At 46.8% G+C, this 12110-nt stretch overlaps 1 protein-coding gene across 2 annotated transcripts in view; it reads right to left on the bottom strand.

The window, feature by feature from the left end:
* Window positions 1-12110, bottom strand: part of ELMO2 (engulfment and cell motility 2) — a 33949-nt gene that overhangs the window by 2319 nt on the left and 19520 nt on the right. For both annotated transcript variants that reach the window (XM_065414293.1, XM_065414294.1), the window contains 8 exons: window positions 11736-11858; window positions 11280-11414; window positions 10697-10801; window positions 10508-10616; window positions 1146-1282; window positions 651-814; window positions 428-540; window positions 49-156 (listed from right to left, as the gene is read on the bottom strand). In XM_065414293.1, the coding sequence (XP_065270365.1) occupies window positions 49-156; window positions 428-540; window positions 651-814; window positions 1146-1282; window positions 10508-10616; window positions 10697-10801; window positions 11280-11414; window positions 11736-11858 (994 nt within the window). The remainder of the gene's footprint in view (window positions 1-48; window positions 157-427; window positions 541-650; window positions 815-1145; window positions 1283-10507; window positions 10617-10696; window positions 10802-11279; window positions 11415-11735; window positions 11859-12110) is intronic.

Below are 12110 nucleotides of genomic sequence, written 5' to 3'. Positions count from 1 at the left end.
CAGGGCATTGCACATAGTGCCAGCGTCAGAGCAATAACCTGGACCTACTCTTTTCCTGCAGCGACTCGAAGGTCACTTCGCCCTGGGCATTGTCTTCCAGGTCTCCGTAGTGTAGAACCTTGTGGTTCAAGGCCAGACGACAGTACCAGAATCTCTCTGGAAAACACAACATACAGCATGGCGTAAGTCGAGTCAGACAAGGCCCCCATGATAGCCCTGTATAGCCCCACTCTCTCATTCTCTACAGTGCCATCTGCTGGCTGTGACAAGGATTGCGGTCTCCTGTATGTATGCACCTCTGTGCCATCCCAGCCTGTTGGCCGGTGTAGCAACCCTGTTTATCCACCCCCTTCCTTGCCAACTGGGAAACCCACTTAGTCCTATTTGCTTCAGTGCTCCTACACTGGGAGGCTGTAGCAGGCCCCACCTTGTCTCCTGCGATTCCCAATTTTCCGGAAGCTGCTTCCCTCGCAAAGCCGGTTCAGACGCTGCTGTTTTATCAGCTCCAGGATCTCAGGCTGGATTTTCTCTCTCAGCTCCCTGGAGATCAAAGACAATTGAGTAAACAAGAGTCTGGGGTTAGCAGCCTGCAATTCAATGCAAGGGAGGCCACTATGTGGGGAAGAGAGCTGCCCCTGTCAGGCACTTACACAATGGGTGGTGACTGAAAGTCATCTTGGCTCATTCTCTCAGACTGGCGCAGCCGCAGGATCTCAGAGTAGCTTAGGCTGCGCAGCTTGCTCTTGAACTGGTCCAAGGAGTTGGGTTTGGAGGGCAGAGCCCGGGTGATCTGCTCACGTACAACCTGCATCACCTAGAGGGATGGGATGGGAGATAACAGGCAGCTTACATTCCTGCTGCCCAAGGGGAGCTGGGATTCAGGGCTGAATTCAGCCAAGGGCTGCAAGGGACGGATACAGCGAGAGTGTGGTCAGGAGGCACATCCAATTGAGGGCTTTGAGGGCCCAGGGCAGGGAAAGCAGAGGTCACAGGGCTGCCTCCTTCACCAGGATCCTAAACATATTCCTACATGCACTTGTACACACCTCCCCACTGCTCCATACTTTGCTGAGTAAGGAGTCTGTCTGTGCGCTCTCCCTCTCCGATACAAAGCCCTTCCCAGGGCAGGTTCCCATCCCCCTGACCTTGTTGAAATCCTCTGCCGTTGCTCTCATCTCCTTCCAGGTCTTGTTTAGCAGCTGGATGCAGATGGCAAAGAGCTCCTCAAATGCTCGGTCATGGGTGAAGAACATGGGGTGGTAGTCGTTCCGGCCCTCATTGGCTTCAGGGACAGAGAAGGAAATTATGTGAGTGTCTGAGCAGCCAGGGCAGGAGGTCCTGGAGCTCATGGGAAGAACTAAGCTTGTTGCAATCAGAACAGCCTGACAGTGTGTGTAATACACGCTTCTGACCATAGCCAAGTAGTTCATTTTATCATCCATTAATCATTGTGATATTTGGTGTCATGGTCAATTCATATGCTATTTCATATATAATAAATGTATGCCAAATAGATTTAAATTGTTGGATTATAGAAGTATAAGATTGACAAATATTTTGGAGTGATGAGTTTGTATTAGGTATATCAGTAAAGCATGACTGGAATGCAAGACCTGAGGCCTGTAAGATTTTAGCTTAGCCATACTAGGCCATAGACTTAAGAATGCTTGACATGAGTGGGTGATCTAGGAATAACCCTACGCCAGTAAAGTCACAAGATTACTGTAAAAGATGTGCCAATAGGTGATATTACAGAAAACTAGATTGCAATAAACTACCATGTATTGTCCAAGACCACAAGACACCTGATTGTAACATGGACTGTCCTGTCCTGACTGCAGGTTACATGTTGTACATAGATGCTAATGAGAATAAGAGGAACTAAGAAACAACCTATGAAAAATGGGACACCCCAGTATTCATGGGGTGTGGAAGTACAGATAAGGAAAAGAGGGTTGAAACCCTCATGCATATGTGATCAAACAACAATATAGAAGAGGTTAATTGGTTGGGTAAAAGTGGGAAGACCCCAAGGGACAACCCCACGGGGAAACCCCAGCAGGAACCATCCCTCTATCAATGGTCATCTGCTGAGAGATCCATCAGACGCTAGAATATCTTTGAGGATATGAATATGACTACTGTCTTAGTCATTGCATGGGTTTTTGTAGGATTTATATATGCATGGGTAATTTTAACTTTACTTAGTGCTTTAATAAAACTTGTAGTACAGATAAGACTTTGTACTCGTGATTGTGTCTTTGGTCACTATCCTTGGTCTTCATGTGTTCCTGGAGTCTCCAAATTTGAGAAAAGCACCAGAGGTCATTTTCACTCTGCTGAGCTTGAAACTAGCAAAAGGAGCTGAACCCATGGTAGTTTAATGCAAAATTACTAAATTCAATTTAAATAAATAAAATAAAAAAAAGGCTACATGAACCTGTCTATGGTTTACCTCCCCTATCCCCATGCTAGTATATGTTGGGGATGGGGAAATTACTTCAGAGTCCAGATCTGAGAATCAGTCCGTGTCTTTAACCGGTGAGCAAAAATCACTGTGCAATACTTTGCTACTTCTGCTGCTTTATTCAGGCACCTTATTCATCGATTCTAAGGTCAGAAGGATCACTGTGATCATCTAGTCCAGTGGTTCCCAAACTTGTTGAGGAGAGGTTGAGGGAACTGGGATTATTTAGTCTGCAGAAGAGAAGAATGAGGGGGGATTTGATAGCTGCTTTCAACTACCTGAAAGGGGGTTCCAAAGAGGATGGATCTAGACTGTTCTCAGTGGTAGAAGATGACAGAACAAGGAGTAAATGTCTCAAGTTGCAATGGGGGAGGTTTAGGTTGGATATTGGGAAAAACTTTTTCACTAGGAGGGTGGTGAAGCACTGGAATGGGTTACCTAGGGAGGTGGTGGAATCTCCATCCTTAGAGGTTTTTAAGGTCAGGCTTGACAAAGCCCTGGCTGGGATGATTTAGTTGGGAATTGGTCCTGCTTTGAGCAGGGGGTTGGACTAGATGACCTCCTGAGGTCCCTTCCAACCCTGTGATTCTATCCTCTTCATTATTTATCACTCCCCCAATTTTTGTGTAATCAGAAAAGAGTGATTTTATGTTTTCTTCCAGATAATTGATAAAAATGTTAAATAGCGTAAAGCCAAAAACCAGTCCCTGTGGGAACTCATTAGAAACACACCTGCTTGATGATGATTCCCTGTTTACAGTTACATTTTGAGACCCACCCGTTAATCATTTTTTAATCTATTTAATGTGTGCCACATTAATTTTAGATCTTTCTATATTTTGTTAATCAAAATGTCTCATGGCACCCAAGTATATTATATCAACGGTATTAGCTTTATCAACCAAACCTGTGATCTCATAAAAAAAAAAATCAAGTTAGTTTGAAAGGATCTATTTTCTATAAACCCATGTTGATTGGCATTAAATTATATTACCCTCCTTTAATTCTTATTAATCGAGTCCTGTATCAGCAGTTTCATTATTTTGCTCAGGATCAATGTGAGACTGACAGGCCTATAACTTCCAAGGTCATCCCGTTTACCCTTTTTAAATATTGGCACAATATTAGCTTTCTTCTAGTCTTCTGGCACTTCCGCAGTGTTCCAAGACTTATTGATAATCAACATTAACTTTCCAGCAAGCTCCTCAGCCAGCTCTTTAAAAACTCATAGATGCAAGGTATCTGGTTCTGCTGATTAAAAAATGTTTAACAGTCTCCTGAGATATTAGTGGATTGGAAAGAGTGTTATCATATGATATGACTATATCACCTGTTTTTTCCTCAAATGCAGAACAGAAATATTTATTTAACACTTCTCCCTTTTCTGCATTATTATTGATAACACTAACACTCCCATCTAGTAAAGGACCAATACCAGTTTTAGGATTCTTTTTATTCCTAATATACTTTAACTCCTCCTTATTGTCCTTAACTCTGCTGGCCACAGATTTCTCCTTCTGTCCCTTTGCTTCTCTTATCAATTTTCTACTATTCCTAATTTTTGATTTATAGTCATTACTATTGACTTCCCCTTTCTTCCATATGTTATTTCCCCTACTGTGATTTGCACTGTACCATAAAGAATGATTAAAAGATTAGTTTCTTACCCTACAGTAACCATGATTCGTCAGTGTGGATCCCACTTGTAGGTTTGCATGCACCTCATGTGGCAAGCTTGGAATCTTTTCTGAGTGGCAGTGTCTGTCACAGCAATGCATGTGCCCCATGCCTCCTTGCATTCCTGTGCTAGAGCATAAAGCAGCCACGACCCTCTTTCAGTCCCCTCGCAATTCGTAGCCCATAACTGCTGAGGAGTGTGAAAAGCCTGGATGGAGGGTGAGTCATGGGATCCACACTGACTACAACATCTTGAAGAACCACAGTTATTGTAGGTAAGTAACTGTTCTCTCTTCTTTGAGTACGTGTCAGTGTAGATGCCACTATAAGTGACTGGCAAGCATTGTCCCCTCAGGATGGTGGGAATGAGGAGTATCAGCTGCATCAGTCAAATAGAGATTGGAGGACTGCTCTCCCAAATGGACATCAGATCTAGCAGCTAAGTACAGTCCATAGTGTCTGACAAATATGAATGGATTGTTTAACATAGCTGCCTTGCAGATTTTGGATAACTGGCATCTTTTGAAAGCAGGCGGATGTTGCTTGGGCTCTGGTGGAGAGAGTCTTAACAGTCAGTGGGAGAGGTATAGTGGCCAGCTAGTAACACAATGAGATACACTGAGTTACCCATTTTGATAATCTTTGTGATGAAATAGTCTGCCCCTTGGAGCAGCTGGCCACAGCCACAAATAGATGTGGGCACAGTCTAAAAAGTGTGGCCCTGTCACTATAATATTGGAGATCTCTGGATATATCCAGAGTGTGCAGCAGCTTCACCTCTTGGGTGGAATGTGGCTTTGGAAAGACCAGAGATAAAGTGATAGATTGGATTTGGAACTTAGAAACCACGTTGGGAATGAATTTTGCAGGAAGTCTTAGTATGATCCTGTCTTTATGGAACCAGGCATACAGGGGTTCTGCATGAGTGCCTGAAGCTTTCTCACCTAGACTTGGGTGATGGCCACCAAAAAAAGACTGTTTTAAGAGTGAGATGGTGGATAGCACACTCCAAGAGGGGCTCAAAGGGGAGCTCCATTAGCCTTAGAAGGATGATGCTGAGGTCCTATGTGGGAATAAGTTCCCTGACCGGTGGCTAAGTAGCCATTAGACCCTTGAAAAACTTGGATACTGGTGGATAAGAGAAGCTCAAGAGCAACTGTATTGGTGGATTTTGCCACCAGGTGGACCTTGACTGAACTAAAGGACAATCCAGAATGTTTTAACTGCAGCAAATAGTTGAGAATCTTCTGGTCTAGGCTATCAGGCAGCCCATACAGAGAACCTTTTCCATTTGGTGGTCAGTTTTCCTGCTCTGTACCAGGATTTCTTGAACTTGTAAGGAGCAATCCTTTACCATGGTGCTTAACCAGCCAGCATTCAAGCAGTCAAGTGCAGGGACTTTGGTTCCGGATGGAGAATCTGACCCTGTGAGAAAAGGTCTAATTGGCCCAGCAGCCTGACTGGTGATTGCACAGACACCTGCAACAGGTCTGTCAGCCAGAACTGCCTCAGTCAATAGGAGCTCTGAATATGGCCCTGGTACTGTGACTTTGCCAGTAACCTTGGGGATTAGCGGAATTGGTGGGAAGGCAATACGAGGTCTTGATTCCATTGCAGAAGAAAAACATCCAGCAATGATCAAAGGCTCATGCCCTCTCTGGAACAGAAGTTTGGACACTTGGTGTTGTCTTTGGTGGGACACGTCAGAGGTGTCGCCCACTGATGGAAAGTCGACCTAGTGATAGAATCCTGCATCAACCCTTGTGACTGATGACTGCCTGCTCAGGACATTCATCAGATTGTTGACAACTCCCAGGAGGTGCAGAACTCCCAGGGTTATGCTATGGAGATGATACCATTTCCACGGTTTGTTCGTTCCTTTGAAGAGAGGCAAAGAGCTGGCACCCCTTCTTTGTGCATGTAATGAAATGCCAATATATTGTGTCTCAGTGTCTGCACTATGGAATGTCGTAAGACTGGGAGAAATGCCATATACATCAGTTCAATTGCTCTGAGTTCTACGACATTTATATGCAGCCCCGTGTCCTCTGGGGACTAGACTCCTGGTATCTGTAGATGGCCTAGGTGAGCTTCCCCAGCCTGTACCCGATGTGTCGACTAATGCCATAGTTGGCAACAGGGTCACTTTGACCTGCATCCCTTTCTGGGCTTTGTTGGGATGCAGCCACCAGTCCAGCACTAAGAAGACATGAGATAGTAGTAGGACTTTCCTGCTCATCAGGTACTTAGCCTAGGAGTAAACTTACCTGAGCCAGAATTGTAGAGGCCTCAGATGAATTCTGGCAAGCAGCATCAGTTATGTTCACAGGGACATATAGCCTAATAATGCAAGACAAATCTGTACCATCATAGCTGGTTGTGATTTCACTCTGTTCAGTGATAACTAGAAAAAGAGGAATCTGTCTTCTGGCAGGTTAGCCCTTGCTGTCATGGAATCTATCCTGGCCCGTATAAACTATAATCTGTGATGGGATAAAAGACAATTTCTTGTAATTCACCAGGAGGCCCAGCTGCAGAAACAGGGAAAGGGCACAACTAAGGCTGGTCAGAGCTTCCTGATAGGATCTGCCTCTGATCAGCCAGTCATCTAGTCAAAGTTGCCCTCTTAGGTGTGCCACCATTGTGGCAACACATTTTGTAGACTCTTGGTGCTGTGAAGAACCTGAAAGGCAATACTTTGTACTTGCAGTGATTGGGCTCTGCTGTAAATCTCAGGTACTTCTGTGGCCCAGGTGGATTGCTGTGTGGAAGTACATGTCCTAAAAGTCAAGAGCCACAAACCAGTCCAGAGCCTGTCCTATGGATCCTAGATGAAGCAATAAGGCCACTTTTTTGTAACAGGCTCTTGTGAGGGGTCCATGAAGATGGACAGGGAAGGAGAGTGGGTAGGAGGCAAGGAAAAGAATTACATGGGGCATGCCCAGCACTCATTTGCTGGTATAATTCCTGACCACACCAGATGGAAGTGGGTGAGGTGGTTTCTCAAGGTCAGCTCTGGTATGGTCTTGATGTGGTTCTCAACACCCCCATCAAACCTGCTGCATGACAGAGGAAAATGACAGGCGCTCCTGGAGTTACAGGCCTGCTTTCTGGATGCGTATCTGGTTGGTACCTGGCAACAGGATGGTGTTCTTTGCCTTTGCAGGGTCTGATGTTGGAAGAGCTTTGATATGGTGCAGGGATGTAGATCCCTAGGGACCTCAGCACTGTCCTTGAAGCTTTGGGGGAATGGGAGTGCCTCAGCTATCTGGTTGCTGAACAGGTGCCTGTAACCAGGAATCCTGGTGCATTGTGATTGCCATAGTCATGAATCTAGCAACCATACCAGACTTGTCCATTGCTACTTTTAGCGCTGTTTTTTGCTATCATCTGGACCTCTGATGGTTTCTCTGAGCTCTTCTCTGTATTCCTGTGGGAGACAAAATAGGAAGGGGGTGGAACAGTCACACTTTCCCCCCCATAAAAAACTCTTTTCATGAACAAGATCTTATAGTTGATGATACACACCTGGAGGGAGGCAGATGAATGTGCCATCTGACTAAAAAGGTCTAATTTCCTGGGGTCCTTATCTTTAGGAGTTCCTTGGTGAATCTGGTCTTTTCTCCTGAACAACAGATACTACTAGCAACCCTGGTGCTGGATGCATGTAAAAATGTTCAAAGCTCTTGAACAGTATTTGGCAGTGCTTTTCTTCTTAGTTCCAAGCAGGGGAAAGCGAGACTGGGGCATGCCACAGTCCCTTTGCTGGGTCCAGTATGCCCTCATTAAATCAGGAGGGCAATCCTTGATGGCACTGAGGAGCTCAAAAAGTCAAACAGCTTGTGCGTGTTCTCTTGGATCACTTATCTCAATAGCTGATGTTTCAGCTATCCTGGAGAGCACGTCTTGGAAGGCTCTAAAGTCAACAATGTCTGGTGTCTGGGCTGAAGCAAGCACCTCATTAGGAGAAAATGAAGACCCCTTTGGTGGGGAGGACAGTTGGAGCATCTCTCAAGCTGCCTTGACTTGCTCATGAAGGGCTTCCCCTAGTTCTGGTGAGTGGAGGGCTTGGCCATTGACCCAGTGGTGATTGAGATGTCATCCTTTTCCCCTACACATGCAACGGGGGTCTGCTCCTGGACTGTGGATGGCTCCAGGAGGGCCAGTATGGTCAAGGTGCAGATTATAAGGGTACTGGCCAGATTGGCAGTGGACTGGTCAACTACAGTCATGCATCAGTGCCTGGTAAGGAATGTTGCTGGAACTCCCTCTAAGATCCTTTTCTGAGAGTAAGAGACAGAGGCGTAAGTGGTTTGACCTAGCGGTTATGGCTGGGCTGGTGTCCACACAGTCAAGGGTGGCCACGAGGGAGTAGTCAGTGAGCAGGGATAGGAGTAATCGCTAGAGATGGGATCAACAGACAAAAAGTAAGGGTCAGAGTCAGGCTGAGTTAGGAGACTGGAGATCAGAAAGCTAGGGGAGGTCTGGAGTTGCAGCAGGCCAGAGGTCTGTGTGGTTGCCTAAACAACTTCCTGGGGCACCCTCTAGGGTTAAATAGTGAGCATGGGCCAATCAAAAGGCTGCAGGGTATTGCTGCTCTCGACCCAGTGGGCAATTCTAATCTCCACAATGCTCCTTGGATGGGGCTCTGGATGGTTCCCTGGTGATGATGTAGGAACTGCAGCCCTGAGCTCTACAGACCTGGGTTCTAGTCCCACAGATCCTTACACTGATCTGATGGAAGAGGGTTCCCTACTTGAAGTAGGAGAGAAGGAATGGGTTGGATATGGTGAAGAGAAGTACATTTCTGTGAACAGCAGTACCATTGGGGGTATGTCTGGTGCTGGGGCCTCCAGTGCTGGTGTCTGTCCCAAGTGCAGAGGTGATGGCAGTACCTCTAAGGTGCATCTTGGTACCAGAAAGGGTTGTTGACTGGCACAGATGTTGGTACCGGTGTGAGTCTCAGTGTCAAAATCTGTAAAAAGTACAGCTGTCTCCTGTGCTGTCTTCATAGTCTGTACCTTGCTCCTAGCCCTCAATGTCATGGAGGGGTTAGATTTGTCTTTGGAGGAGTGTTTCAAATCCTCTTTTCAGGATAAAACTGCTGGATGCGCCAAGCTGCACTTGGAATCCGTGCCAGTCTGTTGGTACAGGGTCTCTTTGTCCTGGAGTTGGTGCTAAAGCGTTGAGCAGTAAGGCCATCTATGCCAGTGCTGTGACTGGTCTTGGAGATCTTGGGGCTGATACCAATGGTCTTGGCACACTTTTTGATGACTTCTTCCCCCCCGATGGAAACCAGGGGTATGTGGTTAGTGGAGCAGTTTCTGGGGATAGCCTCCACGACTCCAGCTTGGTGGAGCTCTCATCTCTAGGATTGGATGCAGCATTCATGGATCACTCAAAGAGATGTTACTTGAGCCTCGTGTCTCTTCACGTTCGTATATTGGATGAGAAGGAACAGCAGAACGAGCACATGTTGCAGATGTGCCCTTCCCCAAGGCAGAAATGGAATCTGTTGTGCTCTTCAGTTAAGGACATGAGACCGTCGCACAATGGACAGGGTTTTAACCTATAGCATGTGTGAAGTGCCTCACTGTGCTGTGCAGGTTGTGTGCACGGGAGCTTTTAGGCAGATTTCCCCCTATCCTTTCCCCTTTTTTTAATGTCCAAGTCCAAGTTAATAATGAGAAAGTGAAGAGGAATTCCTTCACAGAATAAAGTAATCTGAAGTGAGTTTGAAGCTCAAGAAAGAGTAATGAGTCAGACACTCATTTGGTTTAGTCTCTCTGCCATGGGTGGCAAGAGGGAACCAAGGGAGGGCTGTGGTCTCTTTTCCTTTTATGCCCTTGCACAGGGCACACACGGGGCCCAGCAGACATTGCTATTCAGAAAAAGATTGAGCTTGCATGCATGAGGTACATGCACACCTATAGTGGTATCCATACTGACACATACCTAAAGAAGAACTAAGCACTGTCATCCTTGTAGCCCCAGAAGAGAGCTTCCCTCCTGACTCTCACACATCACTCAGGAGGCCACAATAGCATCCATGGCCTTGCCTACATAAGGACATTTCTTACCTGCTCTTCAGCACTGGTGCTACCAGCTGGGTGAGCTGTAGTGCAGGCAATTTTACCACTGTGTCCTCTGACCCTGTACAACCCTACTCCAGCCCAAGGAGCCTAACTCACCAAAGACAGCACAGACCCTGGTCTCAGCACTCATGGATCACAAGAAAGCAGACTCCAGGCTCTCTGCCCTTGGGCACAGAATGTATAGCCAGTGGGTGATTTCAGGGGAGCACCTTCCCAGTACACAGCACATCTGGAGAAAGGTTCCAGGGGTTGGGATGGAGGCACTTACGGAGCTCCCCAACCTGCAGGATTTCACACAGCATCTTGGTGAGCTCAATGGCGCTGCGCCCAAACGGGCACTCATGCTTGTCCTCCCGACTGCTGTTTTCCAGGACAATCTAGAGAGAGAGAGAGAGCACACATGACACAGCACAAACCAGGGTGATGATGTTTGCAGGAGGTACCCTTCTCTCCATACCCTTATGTAGGTGTCCTGATGGAATTTGGCCAAGTAGAGCATGTTGTCCAAAGCCAGCATCCCTGGGGGAGTCTGGGTAAAGTCCATGGCTGGATTGATGTGATTCTGTGGGTAGAGTGTAGGAAAAACCCAAACACATTAATCCTAGGGAATCCTGAAAGAAGCCCCCCTGAATCTGCCCGTGCAGGGGGTCCCTAACCCTCCCAGAACCCTCCACCTGAGATGAGCAATCCACCCAGGGAACACCTATCCAAATTGTCTCTGGAAATGTTATTTGTTGCTCCTGTGGAGATAAACGTAACTTGCACACAACAATCTGTTCCCTCCGAGAAGATCCTTGCGCATCATGCCAAGAGACCTGAGCCTAATCACTGGCTTTAACTGAGCAGTGAATTCACAAGGATACGAACAGGGAGCCCTGTCTCTGCAGAGTTCCTCTCTTAGGAGATGTCTTAGGCTCCGATGCAGAAATGGGGTGTGATCTGTGCACTTTGTGGCCTCCTTTTGTTCTCCCCTCCCCGATAGGGAACTCTTAAGCTGCCTCTAGCAAACTGTGGCATCAGCAATCCCTCCGGATGCTTACAGTGAATCCCAGCATCTTGTAGTCCTTGGTGTACATGGCTTTGCGTTTCTCTGTCCCGCCCCCAGGTACGGTGTTGCCATCAGACTCTGCATCAAAAGCGATTCTTCTCAGCTCAAATATGATGTCTCTTTGTGCCTGAGGGACAGAAGGCAAGGAGATTGCAGCGCATCAGCAATCACACAGGCAATATTTCTACACAACACCATGCAGTCCTGTCTCTCTCCAGAGTTCATGTTATGGGCATGGACCAAGTGCCAGGAATCGAACTGGCACTTTTTACAATGACACTCATTGGGAACTCCAGCTTTTAACACTCCCTGCAGCTGAGGTGGAGCTAAGGAAGCCAGTCATGAATCAATTCCCCTCTTTCAGCACCTCCTGTCCCTCATAATCGTACCCAGACTGCTGACCCTGGGGCTTCCTCTACAGTGCACTCACTGCAGCCCTAACAATGACCTGATCATTGGGATCCATCTTGGTCATCATCCGCTCTTCCAGGAGGTTAAAGGTCAGGACCTGCAGCACGTACAGCTGATGCGCCATTTCTGTTTTGATTGGGCGGTTTCCTCTGATCACATGCTGCAATATCAAGGGTGGGGGCAAGAGTGAACAGTAAGAAAAAACTACTGAGTGCTGCTTGCTGTAGGCACAAGTCAGGCTGCCCATACCCCTGTGTTCGTGAAGATCCAATACCTGACAGGACCTGCTCTAATGCCAGGAGGAAACAGGCTGCAAACTCTCTTCTCTCTCTTGGACAAGTGGTTGCAATTCCACTCTGCACAGACTCATACTCCTGGAGGTGCCCTTAGGCAGCAAGATTTAAACTCAACA

Source organism: Emys orbicularis, chromosome 12 (genome assembly GCF_028017835.1).
Source record: "Emys orbicularis isolate rEmyOrb1 chromosome 12, rEmyOrb1.hap1, whole genome shotgun sequence".
Taxonomy (NCBI): domain Eukaryota; kingdom Metazoa; phylum Chordata; order Testudines; family Emydidae; genus Emys; species Emys orbicularis.
Note: the sequence above shows the minus strand (reverse complement) of the source record. Positions and strands in the feature narration are given on the sequence as shown.